Source organism: Salmo trutta, chromosome 6, assembly GCF_901001165.1.
Source record: "Salmo trutta chromosome 6, fSalTru1.1, whole genome shotgun sequence".
NCBI lineage: Eukaryota > Metazoa > Chordata > Actinopteri > Salmoniformes > Salmonidae > Salmo > Salmo trutta.
Window position 1 is genome coordinate 39407584 of NC_042962.1, and position 21364 is coordinate 39428947.

At 41.6% G+C, this 21364-nt stretch overlaps 1 protein-coding gene across 1 annotated transcript in view; it reads right to left on the reverse strand.

The window, feature by feature from the left end:
* LOC115195121 (cholecystokinin receptor-like) overlaps positions 1 to 21364 on the reverse strand; it is a 58222-nt gene that overhangs the window by 16368 nt on the left and 20490 nt on the right. The window contains exon 2 of the mRNA XM_029754934.1: positions 13403 to 13651. Within this exon, the coding sequence (XP_029610794.1) occupies positions 13403 to 13651 (249 nt within the window). The remainder of the gene's footprint in view (positions 1 to 13402; positions 13652 to 21364) is intronic.

The following is a 21364-nucleotide window of genomic DNA, read 5'->3' on the forward strand; positions in this document are numbered from 1 at the left end:
ATCAAATCAATAATGGGCACTATATTTATTGGCGGAGGTAGATTTATTCAATAGTCTCCATTAATTAAAACACTACCTTCAGGTACACCTTGACCATAGTGGTCAAAACCATGTCCACCAAGTTTCAATATCAGAATATGATTTGTCCAAGTCCCAATGCAAATTAATCTAACAATAGAATTGTGGAACAGATTAAGGACTAGAGTATGACTCAGGCATGACCGACGACTGCGCACCTAATCAGGGAGGAGGGGATATATTCAACTGAGCAAAACTAAGGATATAGGCAAGCGATTATTCTAATAATCCTAAAATAAAACAAAGCATGAAGTTTTAGGATACAGATAGCCACTAGTCAGATAGCCACTAGGATTACAGTTCATGGACATTTTTTGTCCGGTAACATTAAAACACCCGAACAACTCTTTCATGCAGAAAACACTATAGATAGCAGAAAAAGAAGGCTCAATAAACATAATTAAAACACCAACTTCAAGCATGCCTTGATCTTAATGATTATATCCAATTCCACTATTGTTTCAATTTTATAAATAATATATTATCCCCAAATACAGAGGTTGCCATTCCAATGCAATAGAATTGCAATGGCCTACGAATTACAAAAATAGGGAGGAGAGTACTTTCATGCAAACAGCAGCTTTTTTTTGGAGGCGGGAGATCACAGCAGCAATTTAGGAGGCTGGGCACCAGAATCTAAGCAAGTGTGTACACTTATTACTATGAAATCATTAACGGGGCACCACTTGCTCTAAGTCAGTAAGAAACTATAAGATAGTTAAACTTATAACTGCGGTTAATTAATGTATTCTTTTGAAGGCAATTATGTTCTTAAAATGACAAGGCAGTGCATTCTTCGAGACAGTAGATATTTTATGAAACAAAGAAGATTTATTTAGAAATAACCAGGGTAAAGCAATGAGTTTACAGGATGAATGAATAATGATTTTTGCTAAATTATAAACTAATATGATAGGCTCCAGAATCAGAGTCACAGGGAATGGGGATCAGAGGGTCTAAAATCAAACAAACAGTTATTCTTGATAATTTCAGAATGAAACAAGGCAGGGATATATAGGATAAATATATGCTGAATAAAAATATAAACTGAACATGCAACAATTTCAACAATTTTACTGAGTTACTGAGTTCATATGTGGAAATCAGTCAGTTTAAATAAATTCATTAGGCCCTAATCTATGGATTTCACATGACTCGGAATACAGATATGCATCTGTTAGTTACAGATACCTTAAAAAAAATTGGCCTCACATTGGGTCTCAGACTCGTTGCGGTATTTTTGTGCATTAAAATTGCCAATCGATAAAATGCAATTGTGTTCATTGTCCGTAGTTTATGCCTGCCCATGACATAACCCCACCACCACGGGGCACTCTGTTCACAATCAGCAAACCGCTTGCCCACACAACCCCATAACCATGGTCTGTGGTTGTGAGGTAAGGTGACCAGATTTCTGAAATTAAAACCGGGGACATTTCCAGTTCGGCGGTCCATATATCATCAAAATATTCAATGTTATTATCTAGGAAATAAAAAAGGGGGACAATTCCGGTTTCATGTATTTAGTCTAACAGGCACACTGATGGAGAAAACAAATATATTACAGAAACACTACAGACAAGACAGAACTGTCCGATCTGAACAGCCATTCAGTGGTGCTGGTAGTCTGGGTAGAATAAGAGCAGAAGTGAACATGAGCAAAATTGAAAAACAGACAATAGTATATGTGAGGTACTTAACAACATAATAAAAAAATAAGAAGATGATGAGATTGGTAACTGCATAATATACTTATACCAACCTAATCTGTATATTTCTCAGAAGAATGTATCTTCTTCAGGATTGCTCCGTCTTTGGCCAGCTTCTCCATGAACTCCTGGCAGGGGAGGTTGAAGTTTGTCTTCACAATAAGCATGGCCTTGATGGTAGGAACAGCGAACCTATTTCTTGCTGCTGTCCATATATCATTAATTTGGGAGAACACTCTCTCGACTGGTGCATTACTTCCAGGTAAGCACATGACAACAGATGCTAATATAGCCAGGTTAGTGTGTGGGATGTCGTTCTCTTTGAAGTGTGTAACCACTGTGCTCTATCTCTGACTAAGCGGTGTCTCAGATGTTTTCCAGTCTTCAGTCTTTAGGAACTCTTGCAGGCCAGTAACCTTGTCAAACAATGTATCCTCATTGAAGGTCACATTGGGGCATTTTTCCTGCAGTGTGGCTGCTGCCTTCTGGATCTCTTCACGCTGAGACAATGTAAATCGTTTAGATTATCTGTGTGCTTCCCCAATGCTTGCATGTAGTTCACAGCCGTAGTGAAGAATGATTGGTATGTTTTGAGAAAGCTCTCTTTAGACATTGCTCCATTTTCCTCTAGCTCTCTCAGAAGTCCTCTGACCAAAACTGGAATGAAGTTGTCATCACGTCTTGCAGTCAATTTTGCCTCAATGTTTCTCAGAATTGCAGCTGACTCCACAGCACAGCAGTCCTGGCCTTCAAGCATCTTGATCATGTCACTGAATACGTTCAGGTTTCCATGGACAAAGGCCAGCCAAAGTTCAGTCAGTGGATCTTCGAACATTGTTCGCAGGACAACAGCGCATTTGTCTTCAGAAAGAAAAAAGGATTTTAACGACACATACATTTTCAGCACTCTTTCCAGAGCAGGGAACATGGACATCCAGCAAACATTGCGGTGTCCTAAAATGTTATGGTAGTCCTGGCCAGAAAACTCACAAAAGCTCTTCAGTCTTTCTACTCTTGCGGTGAAAATATGAAAATATCTTTGTGAGCAGGTACTCAACATCAAGGGGAATCATATCCAAAGCGGTTCTGGCCATGTTATGAATGATGTGGGCAGGACAACCTAAGCCAGTCACCTCCCGCTGCAGAGCATTTTTAACTTTGATATGGACATTGACCCTCCCCAGCCTATTCAGTCCTCCAAAGTTGGTATTTGTGTTGTCGGCAGAGAATGCCACGACTTTGTTTTCCAGGTTACATTTTTGGATGACCACCAGGACCTCAGCTGCAATTTCCTCTGCTGTTTCTCCTTTCAATTCAACAAAATCAAGCAGTTTTGTTTCCACAGATGTGTTTTACCTTTATTTAACTAGTCAAGTCAGTTAAGAACACATTTTTATTTTCAATGACGGCCTAGGAACAGTGGGTTAACTGCCTTGTTCAGGGGCAGAACGACAGATTTTTACCTTGTCAGCTCAGAGATTCGATCTTGCAACCTGTCAGTTACTATTCCAACGCTCTAACCACTAGGCTACCTGCTGCCTTCACAGATGTGCTGGCATCATATATCTTACAATATCTGACTACTATTGGCAGCAGCTTTACATGTCCATAATTGGACGCATCAATGGACAGGGAAACAAATTAAATCTGGTCAACCATTCACTATGACGTCACATTTTGTCAACCTGGTCAACCTGGTTACTCACTATGGTGTCACATTTTGTCCTAGCACATGTAAACTTCGGCTCATAAAGCTTTCGTGTCAGTTGTGCTGTGCAGTCCATAGATCTGTAACTATGATTGCGTCGCATAGTGTGGTATACAAAGACACTCCCCTGCACAGCTAAATCATATTCTTCTTGGGAAGGCTCTACCTTCTTGAAGCATGTGGTGACAGAGGGCATACCAACACGACCAATCAGAGAGGCTTTATGCTTTTTCGTCTGTTGATGTTGTACCGCAGCTGTTCTTCCCCTGCTGCCAATTGAAAAAGAGGAATAACAAAGGGTGCAGTGAACCATTCTATCGTCTTGACCTGAGCGTATAAATTGGAATTCTCTCATCATGTTGTCATTAAAATGGCATTTCTGTTTCTTGGAAAGAGCCATTGTACCTCCTCTGTCTGCTCTTCTTCACTCTCCTTGTGTCACTCTTCTTACTCTCTTAACTTTTTCTTCTCCTCCAATCTTTCTCTTGATCTTTTCTTCACTCGTCTTCCTGCTCTTTCTTCCTTTCCTTTACCTTTCCACCTCACTCTTCCACACTCTCCTCGCTTCACTCTTTTTACTCCCTTAATTTTTTCCTCCTCCTTCTTCTCCAATCTGTAATAATAAATAGTACACTATTAGATAAAATACCTTGGTTAGCCTCTTATGGCTAGGGGGCAGTATTTTCACGGCTGGATAAAAAACGTACCCGATTTAATCTGATTATTAGTCCTGCCCAGAAACTAGAATATGCATATAATTATTAGCTTTGGAGGGAAAACACTCCAAAGTTTCTAAAACTGTTTGAATGGTGTCTGTGAGTATAACAGAACTCCTATGGCAGGCAAAAACCTGAGAAGGTTCTGTTCAGGAAGTACCCTGTCTGACTATTTATTTGCTTTCTTTGACATCTCTTCCAAAAACTAAGGATCTCTGCTGTTACGTGACACTTTCCACGTCTCCAATGGGCTCTCAGAGCCCGGGAAAAACAGGAATGACGTAATTCAAAGCCCTGGCTGAAACAAAGGAGAGCAAAAGCTAAGTGGTCTCTCAGTGGGGAAATGCTTACGCTCGCGACCTGCCCCGCCCCCGGCTTTCGGTTTTTCCCTCAGTTTACAGACATGCAGATTCCCGGTCGGAATATTATCGCTTTTCTACGAGATAAATTGCATAAAAATTGGTTTTAAACAGCGGTTGACATGCTTCGAAGTACGGTAATGGAATATTTAGAATTTTTTTGTCACCTTCTGCGCCATGCTCGTGACCGTGATTTACCATTGGGATAGTGTCTAGAACGCACGAACAATACGTCGTTGATGGAACATAACGATGGATTATTTGGGACCAAACCTACATTTGTAATTGAAGTAGAAGTCCTGGGAGTGCATTCTGACGAAGAACAGGAAAGGTAAGAACATTTTTCTTATAGGAAATGTGATTTTGGTGAAGGCTAAACTGGTTGGTTGTCTAAATAGCTAGCCCTGTGATGCCGGGCTATGTACTTAGAATATTGCAAAATGTGCTTCATCCGAAAAGCTATTTTAAAATCGGACATATCGAGTGCATAGAGGAGTTCTGTATCTATAATTCTTAAAATAATTGTTATGCTTTTTGTGAACGTTTATCGTGAGTAATTTTGTAAATTCACCGGAAGTGTTCTGTGGGAATGCTAGTTCTGAACGTCACATGCTAATGTAAAAAGCTGGTTTTTGATATAAATATGAACTTGATTGAACAGACATGCATGTATTGTATAACATAATGTCCTAGGTGTGTCATCTGATGAAGATCATAAAAGGTTAGTGCTGCATTTAGCTGTGGTTTTGTTTTTTGTGACATTATATGCTAGCTTGAAAAATGGGTGTCTGATTATTTCTGGCTGGGTACTCTGCTGACATAATCTAATGTTTTGCTTTCGCTGTAAAGCCTTTTTGAAATCGGACAGTGTGGTTAGATTAACGAGAGTCTTGTCTTTAAATAGCTGTAGAATAGTCATATGTTTGAAAAGTGGAAGTTTTCGGATTTTAGAGGAGTTTGTATTTCGCGCCCCGCCCATCATTGGATATTGGAGCAGACGTTCCGCTAGCGGAACATCTAGATGTAAGAGGTTTTAACAGATTCCCATTGCTTGCCTCATTTTTGTATTTTATCTCAAAAACATTGTTAAGAATAATAAATTGGCAGGCTCTGTAATCATATCTTTACCTTTCCCCTCTATCTCTTTCACTCTTCTTCCTATCCAATCTTCCTCCTCTCGTTCCTCTCCACTCTCTAACAGAAAACATTATGCTAATGTTATCCATGATGTTATCCTAATGTTATCCAATTTCTAAATAGATTTTCACATTACTTATTATAATGCCAAACCATTAAAATTGTAATCTACAGATAAATATTCTCATAATTAATTGTGCATTCATTTAATATAATCATATTATCAAAATAGCTCATCCACTGCATGTTTACATGTGAATGTTTTTTAATAACCTAGCTACTAGCTGGCTAACCTAGCGAGATAACTTAGTCGACATAGCTAATGTTAGCTAGCATAACCTATTTAAAACCTTATTAAGCAGATCATGTATCTATATAATAAATGGGGACATTATAACATCATTAGCTAGTATCTCAAACGATTGTAACTTACCTGGCTTGAAAAGACGTTTGTGGGCATGTTGTGGATTCACCTGACACTTGCTAGCTTCTGGCCGACTTTTCCACAGCAGTTTTCTCTAAAACTAGTGTGAGCAAGTAGCTAGTAGAAGGAGAAGAGTGAATGAAGCTGATATAGCGAGCAGCCCCCTCTGCTGGACAAAAGAAGCACAACGCGATTGAGACGTCAACCGGTAAACTCTGCTGCCCGGTCTTTCTTGCCACGTTAAATATTATTTCACTTTGCAGTCTGTTTTTAACGCACAGCTAAAAGCGGGGACATTTCCGGGGACAGCTCCAGCCGGGGACAGGCCACCAAAAACGGGGACTGTCCGCGGAAAACGGGGACGTCTGGTCACCCTATTATGAGGCCGGTGTCGTGCCAAATGTGACCGACCGGCTCTATTCAGTCTTATGTAGCAACATTTGAAATTGTGTTTTTTACATAGGATAAAAGTAGAGACTCAGAGCTATAAAATGGAATATCATACACTACAGTTGAGGAACAATGGGAAAGGAATTCTGCTTTGAAAGTTTGAAACTTGTAACCTTACTTTTGAGAAAATAGCCTTTGAATGTTTTGGTATGTACTAGACAGCAATTATTTTGTCTACACCCATTTAGCATTGTCCATGCCCTCTTAAGCTTTAGCCCACCCATCTCTTTAAGGTTTGATCTGAGCATTCTGTCCTAACAACAGCAGTCAAGCTAACTGGCTAACATTGGCTAGCTACTTCCAGACACAAATGAGAGAACAGCTCACTCATAATATTTTACTCACCCTAGCAGAGCTGGTTAGGCATTTTTTATGATATCCAGAGCATTGCTGGCTGCAACTGTGCTTTTGGCAACAATTGATGCTTTTTTGCCGTTTCCTGACGCCATATTCAACGGGTGTTGAGCATTCGTAAATTTGTCAGTTATTCTGTGCTCTGGCACACTCAGATGAGAGCTCTCTGAAATCGGACTACATAGCCAGAGCGAATTTACCAGCTATGTCTATCAACAGCTGTCGTGTCGCAGTGACATCATGAACATTCAATTGAAATGGATACTTGCATAGTGGAGTATTTTGTTAAGACATATAGCTAGCTAGCTAAACAATGAACCATAATCTCAACTCATGATGTTACAACCATGCATGAATCTGCAGGTAGCTAACCAACCAGGTTCAATGTTAGCTAGCTAACATTAGGCTATAACTAGCCAAGCAAATGGCTCTGAGATACGAACACTATTACTACACAGCCCATACATGTAATGTTAGCTAGGGAGCCAGCTAATGTTAGCTTGCTAGCGAACAGTACATATTAACTTGAAATGAACTTTCTGATGAAATTATAAACGTGCAATATCTGAAAATGTAGCTAGCTAGACTATCTTACCCATATACATGGCTGGACTCTTCTCCCTCTCTGTTACGGATGCCATGGTTGCCCTTAGTTTGAAGATGTAGTCTCCTTAGCTATCTTACAGTACTCTAATTCCACTGATTTCAGAACTCGGTCCTCCAGAAAGTGTAGGCAATACTTATGCAGCTCTACTACGTGATATATATAAAAAAAGAAGCTGCATTAGACAGGATTATCTACACATACTGACCAGCTCAAATAGACAGAATCGTGGCAGACCAATCCAAACTCGTCTCTCGACATGTCCAGCCCACTCATTATCTCAGTCAATCATGGCTAGTGGGAAAGTTGCTGTCTTTTCTGTGGCTAAACCAGCTAGGCTTGAAATGTAATACTTGTATTTGTATTTACAGATGGCATACAAGTTTGTTATTACGGCACATGAAAGTTCACATGTTCCAGAAGGCATTTCTGCCCAAAAATGCATTTTGATAAAAAAAGTTTACATTAAAATGGCTCTCCTGTGAAGTGGTGACGCGCGACATAAGCCTAGTTTCTTGAAACGAGTCACAAATTCTCTAAAACGACATTGCAGGTGGCTTACGGTAGAGAAATTAACATTCAATTCCATGCCATTAGCTCTGGTGGACATTCCTGCCGTCAGCATGCCAATTGCACGCTCCCTCAAAACTTTAGACATCTGTGGCATTGTGTTGTGTGACAATACTGCACATTTTAGTGGCCTTTTATTGTATCCAGCACTAGGTGCACCTATGTAATGATCATGCTCTTTCTTGATATGCCACACCTTGTCAGGTGGATGGATTATCTTGGAAAAGGAGAAATACTCACTAACATAAATTTGTATGTCCCTTTTTCAGGATCCTGTCTTTCAAAGATAATTCATAAAAATCCAAATAACTTCACAGATCTTCATTGTAAAGGGTTTAAATACTGTTTTCCATGCTTGTTCAATGAACCATTAACAATTAATGAACATGCACCTGTGAAACGGTTGTGAAGACACTAAAAGCTTACAGACGGTAGGCAATTAAGGTCACAGTTATGAAAACTACTGTACTGTGAGACACTAAAGAGGCCTTTCTACTGACTCTGAAAAACACCAAAAGAAAGATCCCCAGGGTCCCTGCTCATCTGCGTGAATGGCCTTTGGCATGCTGCAAGGAGGCATGAGGACTGCAGATGTGGCCAAGGCAATAAATTGCAATGTCCGTACTGTGAGACGCCTAAGACAGCGCTACAGGGAGACAGGATGGACAGCTGATCGTCCACGCAGTGGCAGACCACGTGCAACATCACCTGCACAGGATTGGTACATTCGAAAATCACACCTGCGGGACAGGTACAGGATTGCAACAACAACTGCCCGCGTTACACCAGGAACACACAATCCCTCCATCAGTGCTCAGACTGTCCGCAATAGGCTGAGAGAGGCTGGACTGAAGGCTCGTAGGCCTGCTGTACGGCAGGTCCTCACCAGACATCACCGGCAACAACGTCGCCTATGGGCACAAACCCATCGTCGCTGGCAAAAGTGCTCTTCACTGACGAGTCATGGTTTTGTCTCACCAGGGGTGATGGTCGGATTCGCGTTTATCGCGTTTATTTTTTCATCATCATTCCAAACATTGGCTAAGCTGGAGACAGACAGACAGTCAAAAGTAGTAGTGTTCTTTTTTCAGGAACTCTGGCTATTGGCTACGATATGGCAGACAGTATAAGATTAGCCTACATAATCAGTGATTTTTTGCTCCAATGCCATGTTAAACTGTTATTCAAAGAATAATAGATAAACATCTCCTTAATGCAACCGCTGTGACAGATTTCAAAAAAGCTTCACGGGGAAAGCAGATTTTCAATAATCTGAGTACAGTGCTCAGAAAACCAAACCAGCAATACAGATACCCGCCATTTTGGAGTCATCTAAAATCATAAATAGCATTAAAAATATTCACATTCCTTTGATGATCTTCATCAGAATGCACTCTCAGGCATCCCAGGTCCACAATAAATGTTGTTTTGTTCAATAAAGTCTATAATTTATGTCCAAATACCTCCTTGTTGTTCGCGCGTTCAGTAAGATACTCCAAATGTAGGAAGCGCGACTGCCCCGAACTGCCGGAGTGGCCAGACTGCCCCGAACTGCCGGAGTGGCCAGACTGCCCCGAACTGCCGGAGTGGCCAGACTGCCCCGAACTGCCGGAGTGGCCAGACGGCCCCGAACTGCCGGAGTGGCCAGACGGCCCCGAACTGCCGGAGTGGCCAGACGGCCCCGAACTGCCGGAGTGGCCAGACTGCCCCGAACTGCCGGAGTGGCCAGACTACCCCGAACTGCCGGAGTGGCCAGACTGCCCCGAACTGCCGGAGTGGCCAGACTGCCCCGACTGTCCCGAGCGGCCAGACTGCCCCGACTGTCCCGAGCGGCCAGACTGCCCAGACTGTCCCGAGCTGCCAGACTGCCCAGACTGTCCCGAGCTGCCAGACTGCCCAGACTGTCCCGAGCTGCCAGACTGCCCAGACTGTCCCGAGCTGCCAGACTGCCCAGACTGTCCCGAGCTGCCAGACTGCCCAGACTGTCCCGAGCTGCCAGACTGCCCCGAGCTGCCAGACTGGCCAGACTGCCCCGAACTGCCAGAGTGGCCCGACTGCCTGGAACGGCCAGAACCGGAGCCACCTCCTGATATAGGTGGGTTGGGGAGGGGGGGTGTAGCACAGTGCCGTTGTTGACGGCAGCCACCCTCCCTTCCCTCCCTTTTAGTAGAGGGTAAATTTGTTTTGTTGTTTGGGGTTGTGTTTTTTTTTTTTTTTTAAGGTGCTTCCGGGGTTAGCACCTTTAAGGGGGGGGTACTGTCACGTCCTGGCCAGTATAAGGGTTAATTGTTATTGTAGTTTGGTCAGGACGTGGCAGAGGGTATTTGTTTTATGTAGTTCAGGGTGGTGTGTTTGTTATTAAAAGGGTGTTTGATTTAGTATTTCCGGGGTTTTGGTTTATGGTCTATGTTTGTGTTTCTATGGTTGATTAATTGGGGTTGGGACTCTCAATTGAAGGCAGGTGTTTTCTCTTTGCCTTTGATTGAGAGTCCCATATATTGGGGTGTGTTTGTGTTTGTCATTTGTGGGAGATTGTTCCGTGTTTAGTGTGTGTCAACATTACAGGACTGTCAGTTTATCGTTCGTTCTCTTTTGTTATTTTGGCGTTCATTTTGGAGTGAATAAATCTCAAGATGAGCTTACTCATACCTGCTGCGTTTTGGTCCTCCTTTACCGACGACAAGTGTGACAATTATTTAATTATATATTTATTTGTAAAGCCTTTTGGTAATCGGACAACCTGGTTCGATTCAGGAGAAGTGTATCTATAAAATGGTGTAAAATAGTCCTATGTTTGCGAACTTTGAGTTATGACATTTTGTGGTTTTAAATTTGGTGCTCAGATTTTTCACTGGCTGTTGAATAGTGTGGGATGATTTCATCCCACCTCCCCTAGAGAGGTTAACTAGTGTAACCCACAGCCATATGGCATAGCCAGATCAGGGCCTAACATAAGGACAACTCAGAGTATGCTATTCTGTTCTTCTGAAATAGACTACATGTCTTTAGACTTGTCTGAAATAAATAATGGATTTTAACTATCGTGTAGCCTATATTACATGGATTTATTAGACTTTTTAAAATGTATATGTTCCAAAGGTCTGCATTTCTTTTGGCTCCCGAGTGACGCATCAGTCTAAGGCACTGCATCTCAGTGGTAGAGGCATCACTACAGACCCTGGTTCGATCCCAGGCTGTATCACAACCGGCCATGATCGGGATTCCCATAGGGCGGTGCACAATTGGCCCAGCATCATCCGGATTAGGGGAGGGTTTGGCCGGGGTAGGCCGTCATTGTAAAATAAGAATTTGTTCTTAACTGACTTGCCTAGTTAAATAAAGGTTTTAAAAAATCTGTGGCTTGTAGGCTATGGGATGCTAAATGTGTTTATGTTAATTAACAATTAGTTACCATGACACCGGCAGTTATTTGCTTGACAGTCACTGGCTGACAAAATTTCATGACCGCTACAGCCCTACTTCTGATGAATTGAATGTGTTTGAGCCAATCAATACAGCAAACATTAACTGATTACTGCTATTATTTTGTTCTGCTGCTCTTCTTATACAATGTCTGAAATAAATAAACTGTTCAAATAAGTTTGATTCAGCAAGAGATTAAGTGATGGGCCTTTAGATGAGTTAGACGGGGATCTCTCTTTCTCTCTTTCTCTCTATCAATTTCCTTCATTCCTTTATTATGATAAGATAATATGGTGGTGCTGAGAAGGGAGCAGGTGTTGCTGGTTCCTGCTCGACTTTGTTTTTTTAAATAGCTATTAATGATTACTTTGTTAGCTCAGAATGTTTGTTCAATAATTTCCTACGACCGGCAAAGACTTCTGGATCATGAATCGGAAGCTACACACATCTCTCAGCCTCCCGAATCTGCAATACTACATTCGCTCTTTTGTTCCCAACACAGTGGGCTTACCTGTTGCTGCTGACCCTAGATGACCAAAGGCAACACCAGTGAGGAAGGAGAGGAAGAACAGGATGACTCCAAGCTTGGCTGAAAAGACGGGCTACACGGCCTCATCTTCCTAGTATTTGGGTGGCTAATGTTTTGAAGTGGACCAACAACACCACCACTCTTGTCAAGAGGGCACAACAGCGTCTCTACTTTCTAAGGCAGCTGAAGAAATTTGGCATGCCACACTGGCTCCTCTCCAAATACTACCTCTATACCATTGAGAGCATACTGACCGGTTGCATCACAGCCTGGTACGGGAATTGCAGTCAAAACTGTAGGGTTGACTAGTCTCATTATTGCAATAATTAATCAATATTAAATAAAGATGATTGTTTGAAGAAATGACCATCTCTCTCAGAATTAATTTCCACGACAACAAACATTCATGCTACACAAACATCGCAACTGCTGCTGCTAGACTCTTATTATGATTGCTAAATTCTTCACAATTTAACACTTGCCCCCCTTCCCCGAAACACATGTTGGACTGTAAAATGTGCCGTCCTGTACTATACATTTTAAAAATATATTTTACGAAGCCATTTACTTTATGTTCGTATTATAATATATTTTTATTTGTTATTTTTGTTGCATTATCGGGAAGGAATCTGCAAATAAGCATTTTCTTGGACAGTGTATACCATGTTTATCCCTTACATGACAAATAAAATGTGAAATTTGAAACGTCATCTCTCTCTCTCTCTCTCTCTCATTCTCTCTCTCACGTTCTCTCTCTTTTGTTCTCTGTCTGCCCCTCTCCCCCCTCTCTCTCTCTCACACTCTCCTCTCTTTTTTCTCTCTCTGACTCAGGGAGGTATTGTGGTCCATTGGGCCCAGCCTGATGAAGGGCCAGCTCATCAGTAAGTCACACTCCTGCGGACATATGACAGTCCAACTGGCTCTGGCATGATGGGTTGTGTCCACCCTGACCTCAGCATAAATGAGCTACAGTTAACTCCCCTTTGGCTATTGTTACAACTCCAAAACAGGATGTCACTAGGAAGAGACCTCTGTTTAAAGATTATTGAATCCAGAACCTAATTATGCTCTGATATCTAGTAAGAATACTGAAAATATGTAATGCATTGCTTTCAGATCTATGTGACAGTTCCAGGCCAGTAATATCCAGCCTGTCTACAAAGCTGTCATGCACCAAATCTCATAATGCCTGGATAAGTGTTGCCCATGTCAGTAACTACACCAATATAATATTGCAATCTGATGCTTGACTGCAATGTAGATTACATGGTATTCAATCATTGGTGAATTTGCGCAGTGTGACTGCTTTGCAGACGGTCTGGAATGCAGCCACAATCTTACCCATGAAGTAGGTGACCGTTTTACACATGGCGGCTCCGAAGATGAAGTCCTCCAGCATGTTGGGGATGAGTGTGAAGGGCATGCAGAAGACAGCCATCATCAGGTCACTGACCGCCAGCGAAAGCAGGAAGGAGTTGGTGACCGTGCGCATGCGCTTGTTGACCGTCAGGACCACAATGATCAGAAGGTTGCCAAAGACGCTGAGCAGGAAGACGAGAGAGTAAAGCAGGATCTGCACCGAGTCCATCTCTGAGAGAGAGAGAGAGAGAGAGAGAGAGAGAGAGAGAGAGAGAGACAGATTACAATGATCACATATCAGTATTATATCATTTTATACGGAGCATAATCACAACACACCACAGTTGGAATATATTCTACATTGTATACATCTAGAAAATCTGCTGGTCTGCAACTGAGCAACTATGACTGCAAGGACAGAGAACTCCAAGGATGCCAGTGAAGTCAATGCTAGTCATTACACTGTCACGGACCCTGTGCTTGAAGCTGACAGCATGTGACGGGACAAGGTCACCATTGACTATCTGCTGAGCTGAGTGATTACAAAGAGTAATGTCACCCCCAAAGTCAAGGGTTAATGTCTGCAGGATGCATACTCATACTTCAAATACTTATTGTTTAACAATGACTTATAGTTTATAAAGCATACGACTGAGCTTGTTGAGAAACTAAGATTTATAGTGGCTGTTTTTCACATAAACAGATCTTGTTTCTCTCTAGTCAGCAGGAAGCAGATTTACAGTGCATTCGGAAAGTATTCAGCCCCTTTCACTTTTTCCACATTTTGTTACGTTACAGCCTTAATCTAAATTGATTAAATTAAATGTTTTTCTCATCAATCTACACACAATAACCCATAATGACAAAGCGAAAACAGTTTTTTTTTTAAATGTTTGCTAATTTATTGAAAATAAAAAAACAAATGACTTATTTACATAAGTATTCAGACCCTTTGCTATGAGACTCGAAATTCAGCTCAGGTGCATCTTGTTTCCAGTGATCATCCTTGAGATGTTTCTATAACTTTATTGGATTCCACCTGTGGTAAATTCAATTGATTGGACATGATTTGAAAAAGCACACCCCTGTCTATATATGGTCCCACAGTTGACAGTGAATGTCAGAGCAATAACCAAGCCAAGAGGTCGAAGGAATTGTTCGTAGAGCTCTGAGACAGGATTGTGTTGAGGCACAGTTCTGGGGAAGGGTACCAAAACATTTTTTGCAGCATTGAAGGTCCCCAAGAACAAAGTGGCCTCCATTATTCTTAAAAGGAAGAAGTTTGGAACCACCGAGACTAATCCTAGAGCTAGCCACCCAGGCCAAACTGAGCAATCGGGAGAGAAGGGCCTTTTTGAATTACTTCTTGAATTATTTTTTTATTTATTTAAGAGGTGGAGAATGGCCAAGAACCCGATGGTCACTCTCACAGAGCTCCAGAGTTCCTCTATGGCGATGGGAGAACCTTCCAGAAGGACAACCATCTCTGCAGCACTCCACCAATCAGGTCTTTATGTGTGGCGCAGCAGGCACTGCATCTCAGTGCAAGAGGCATCACTACAGTCCCTGGTTCGAATCCAGGCTGCATCACCCTATTGGGAGTCCCATAGGGTGGCGCAGAGTTGGCCCAGCGTCGTCCGGGTTTGGCTGGGGTAGGCTGTCATTGTAAAGAGAATTTGTTCTTAACTGACTTGCCTAGTTATATAAAGATTAAATAAAAAAAATATATACATATATATGGTAGAGTGGCCAGATGGAAGCCACTTCCGGTGAAGCATGGTGGTGGCAGAATCATGCTGTGGGGATGTTTTTCAGCATCAGGTAATGGGAGACTAGTCAGGATTGAGGGAAAGATGAACGCAGCAAAGTACAGAGAGATCCTTGATGAAAACCTGCTCCAGAGTGCTCACGACCTCAGAGTTGGGTGAAGGTTCACCTTCCAACAGGACAACGTCCCTAAGCACATAGCCAAGACAACACAGGAGTGGCTTCAGGACAAGTCTATGAATGTCCTTGAATGGCCCAGCCAGAGTCCGGGCTTGAACCCGATCTAATATCTCTGGACAGACCTGAAAATAGCTGTGCAGCGCGCTCCCCATCCAACCTGACAGAGCTTGAGAGGAACTACAGAGAAGAATAGGAGAAACTCCCCAAATACAGGTGTGCCAAGCTTGTAGCGTCATACCCAAGAAGACTTGAGGCTGTCATCGCTGCCAAAGGTGCTTCAACAAAGTACTGAGTAAAGGGTCTGAATACTTATTTAACCTCTTGACGGTCGCCTAGGATAGGGGGCGCTACAGCGATTTTTGAAAAGAATTCGTGCCCATTTTAAATGGCCTCCTACTCAAACTCAGAAGCTAGGATATGCATATAATTAATACTTGTGGATAGAAAACACCCTAAAGTTTCAAAAACTGTTTGAATGGTGTCTGTGAGTATAACAGAACTCATATGGCAGTCAAAACCCCGAGACCGATCGTAACAGGATGTGCAATTCTGAATTGCGGACTCAACTTCATCACTTTGCCTATTAATCACACCGTGAGCAATGGTTCATTGAGCACTTCCTATTGCTTCCACTAGATGTCCCCAGTCTTTAAAAGTGGTTTGAGTCTCCTACTGTGAAAACTGACTGAATGAGACGCTGTGGAAAGTGGTCACATGAGGAGGGCCATCACCATTATGACGCCGGTGCCCCTGGCTACCCTCCCCTTTCGAAACATTTTGAAAGACAATGCAATCGTCCCCCTTGAATCTTATTGCAGCTCTGGTTGAAAAAGGCCCTAAAGATTTATGTTATACAACGTTTGACATGTTTGAACGAACCTAAATTAAAAAAAATGCATTTTATTGAAAGAGGAGTCCCGCAGCCGACGGAAGTTTTGGAGCAGCCTTCAGAACGCGCTAACAAGAACAAGCTATTGGGACGTAAAGGATTAACTTTTTCGAACGAAAATACATTTGTTGTGGACCTGGGATTCCTGGAAGTGCTTTCTGATGAAGATAATCAAAGGTAAGGGATTATTGACAATAGTATACAAGAGTAGATTTGATATGCGATTGTTCCAAGATGGCGCTGACCTGTATTGCTAGCCTATTTTTCTGAGTATCACATCCCCTTTTATCGCAAAGTGTGATTACCCAGTAAAGTTATTTTTAAATCTGGCATTGCAGGTGCTTTCAAAGCTCCTCGACCATAATGCTCACAACAAATCGAAATGCCCCTCTTGTGCTTGTAAATACCAATACTGCCCCACTTTGCAATTCTATTCATAAGAAATTATTGGGGAAAAGTAGCAGGTAGCCTATACTAGAAATGGTTACAGGTTTTCTGTCCATATATCTTCAATTTTTTGAAGAATCTAAAATCTAAAATATATTTGTATTTGTTTAACACTTTTTTGGTTACTACATGATTCCATATGCATTATTTCATAGATTTGATGTCTTCACTATTATTCTACAATGTAGAAAATAGTAAGAATAAAAATAAAACCTTGAATGAATAGGTGTGTCCAAACTTTTGACTGGTACTGTATATACTTTATATAAATATATACTGATCTACAGCCAGCCAGCCTGATAGCCCGCCAACAACAACATTAGACAATTAAGTTAATTGATGAAGTATTAAAAAATGTGCTGTAACTTAACACACCGAAGAAAAAAACAACTATCTTTATAGTCTACTTTCTAACAAGATACGTTTGAATAACCTCATCATTATTCAAGTAAATTGGTGTTCGAGCGATGCAAACCCTAGAGGGGCCAAGAGCATTTTTTGCTGTCTTATTGCTGGCACTTTTAAAATGTCTGCTTATTGGGCACCATGCCAAAAATGCATAAAATTACCCATGAGCCTTGCTAAACACACTTCAGTTTTGTGGAAGAAAACCTGCCTACTCTATAAACAACTGAGCTGAATCTAGATACATTTTAAAGGTCAAATTATACAAAGTAATCTACACTTGACTGGTCCTGTGTAACGCAGTAGGTAAGAGCATGGAGCTAATAATGACATAAACACGTGTTCGATTCCTGATGGGGCCACATGTACTGAAATGCATTGTTGTACACTGCTGTAAGTTGCCTTGAATAAAAGCATCTGCTAAATGGTAGATATTATTATAAGATGTAGACTAGGCTGTACTGTCACGACTTCCGCCGAAGTCGGCCCCTCTCCTTGTTCGGTCGGCGGTCGACGTCACCGGCTTTCTAGTCACCACCGATCCATGTTTCCCTTTTCGTTTTGTTTTGTCTTGATTACACACACCTGGTTTCAATTCCCTTATTATGTTCCTTATTTAACCCTCTGGTTTACCTTTCTGTTTTGTCCGTGATTGTTCGTTGTCAGTGGTTGTTGTAGGTGTTTCTCCTCACACTGTTGTTTCCTGTTGGAGATTTTGCTTGTGTTTTTTTTGAGTAAACTAGTCTGTTTTCACTCAAACCTTTGTCCTGCGCCTGACTCCGCTACGTCTCCAAACCCAGTTCATTACATGTACTGTATATTCAAACAATAGAAACAAAACCTTATCGATTACAGTGCATTCGGAAAGTATTCAGAGCCTTGACTTGAACCCGATCTAAAATCTCCAGACAGACCTGAAAATAGCTGTGCAGCGAAGCTCCCCATTCAACCAACAGAGCTTGAGAGGAACTACAGAGAAGAATGGGAGAAACTCCCCAAATACAGGTGTGCCAAGCTTGTAGCGTCATACCCAAAAAGACTCAAGACTGCCATCGATGCCAAAGGTACTTTATATGAATACTTATGTAAATCTGGTATTATATATTTTTTTACATTTTCAAACATTTCTGAAAACCTATATTTGCTTTGTCATTATGGGGTATTGTGTGTATTTTTTCCCATCCATTTTAGAATGAGGATGTAACGTAATAAAATGTGGAAAAAGTCAAGTGGTCTGAGTACTTTCAGAATGCATTGTATATTTGTAACGTAAACAGAATGGTTATTTAATGTTCTGTATGGAACAAATCCTGACTTCCAGTGCAGTAAAAATATGATTTTTCTGTGTTTTATTTATATTTCCACACTATGAGGTTGGAATAATACTGTGAAATTGAGAAAATTATTATAATGCACTTTTAGTGTAAAAGCTTTTTGAAAAGATGAAAATGACTGCTTGTTTTCCTGGTTGGGTTTTTTGGACTGCCTGGTTAAATCAGCAAGTGGTATAAGTTAATGTACCAATAAAAAAATAGAGTTTACCCTCTTTGCCAAGAACAGCTAGTTTTCATGTTGTACATCCCCCTATTAGTCTCTTCCAATTAGGCCCCTCTCCCAGACAGTCCTAGCAACATTTTTGCTTGAGAAACTGCATTTTTGCTAAGAAACTATTCTTTTTGGGACCATTTTAATTTAACACAATCACACTAAGGTACTTACAGTTGAAGTCGGAAATGTACATACATATAGGTTTGAGTCATTAAAACTTGTTTATCAACCACTCCACAGATTTCCTGCAAAACTATAGTTTTGGCAAGTCGGTTAGGACATCTACTTTGTGCATGACACAAGTAATTTTTCGAAGAGTTGTTTACAGACAGATTATTTCACTTATAATTCACTGTATCACAATTCCAGTGGGTCAAAAGTTTATATACACTAAGTTGACTGTGCCTTTAAACAGCTTGGAAAATTCCAGAAAATGATTTCATAGCTTCTGATAGGCTAATTCACATAATTTGAGTCAATTGGAGGTGTACCTGTGGATGTATTTCAAGGCCAACCTTCAAATTCAGTGCCTCATTGATTGACATCATGGGAAAATCTAAATAAATCAGCCAAAACCTCAGAAAGATTATTGTAGACCTCCATAAGTCTAGTTCATTCTTGGGAGCAATTTCCAAATGCCTGATGGTACCACGTTCATCTGTACAAACAATAGTACGCAAGTATTAACACCATGGGACCACGCAGCCGTCATACCGCTCAGGAAGGAGGTGCATTCTGTCACCTAGAGATGAACGTACTTTGGTGCGAAAAGTGCAAATCAATCCCAGAACAACAGCAAAGGACCATGTGAAGATGCTGGAGGAAACCAGTACAAAAGTATCTATATCCAAGGTAAAACGAGTCCTATATCAACATAACCTGAAAGGCCGCTCAGCAAGGAAGAAGCCACTGCTGCAAAACCGCCATTAAAAAGCCAGACTACGGTTTGCAACTGCACATGGGGACAAAGATCGTACTTTTTGGAGAAATGTCCTCTGGTCTGATGAAACAAAAATATAACTGTTTGGCCATAATGACCATCGTTGTGTTTGGAGGAAAAAGGGGGTGGCTTGCAAGTCGAAGAACACCATCCCAACAGTGAAGCACGGGGGTGGCAGCATCATGTTGTGGGGGTGCTTTGCTGCAGGAGGGACTGGTGCACTTCACAAAATAGATGGCATCAGGAGGGAGGAAAATTATGTGGATATATTGAAGCAACATCTCAAGACATCAGTCAGGAATTTAAGCTTGGTTGCAAATGGGTCTTCCAAAAGGACAATGACCCCAAGCATACTTCCAAAGTTGTGGCAAAATGGCTTAAGGACAACAAAGTCAAGGTGTTGAAGTGGCCACCACAAAGCCCTAACCTCAATCCTATTGAAAATGTGTGGGCAGAACTGAAAAAGTGTGTGCAAGCAAGGAGGCCTACAAACCTGACTCAGTTACTCAGCTCTGTCAGGAGGAATGGGCCAAAATTCACCCAACTTATTGTGGGAAGCTTGTGGAAGGCTGCCTGAAACGTTTGACCCAAGTTAAACATTTTAAAGGCAATGCTTCCAAATACTAATTGAGTGTATGTACACTTCCGACCAACTTGGAATGTGATGAAAGAAATAAAAGCTGATATAAATCATTCTCTCTACTATTATTCTGACATTTCACATTTTTAAAATAAAGTGTTGATCCTATCTGACCTAAGACAGGGAATTACTAGGATTAAATGTTAGGAATTGTGAAAACTGATCAGTGACCTGGCAGTGTGTTGCCAGGACAACCACCTCTCCTTCTACATCAGCCAAGACAAAAGATCTGATTGTGGACTACAGGAAACGGAGCGCCCTGCACGACCCCATCCACATCGACAGGGCTGTAGTGGAGCAGGTCGAGAGCTTCAAGTTCCTCTGTGTCCACATCATTAAGGTATTATCATGGTCCACACACACCAACACAGTCGTGAAGAAGGCACGGCAATGCCACTTCCCCCTAAGAAGGCTGAAAAGATGATTCATGGACCCTCAGATCCTCAAAAAGTTATACAGCCACACCATTGAGAGCATCTTGACTGGCTGAATTACTGCTTTGGTATGGCAACTGCTTGACATCTGAGCGAATGGTACTACAGAGGGTATTGCGAATATACCTCTTTACCAGGCGGTGTCAGAGGAAGGCCCCAAAAATTGTCAGACTCCAGCCACTCATGTCATAAACTGTTCTATCTGTTGTCGAACAGCAAGCAGTACCGATGCAACCAAAAAGACCAAAAAGACCAAAAAGAACCAAAAAGACCCTGAAGAGCTTCTACCCCCCCCCAGCCATATTACTGACAGTTAGTCTGGGTAGCTATAAGTTAACTATCTGCATTGACCCTTTTTGCACTAACTATTTTGACTATTCATATTTGCTGCTTCTACAGTTTATTATCTATCTTGTTGCCTAGTCACTTTTTCCCTAACTATATGTGTCAGGCCCTAATCTAGTTCACCTGTCCTTGTGATTTGTCTCCACCTCCTCCAGGTGTATTTATCCCTGTGTTTCCTGTCTCTCTGTGCCAGTTCGTCTTGTATGTTTCCAAGTCAACCAGCATTTTTCCTGTTCTCCTGCGTTTTGCATTCTCCTTTTTCTAGTCCTCCCGGTTTTGACCCTTGCCTGTTTCTGGACCTTGTACCTGCCTGCCTTGACCACTCTGTACCTCCTGGACTCTGATCTGG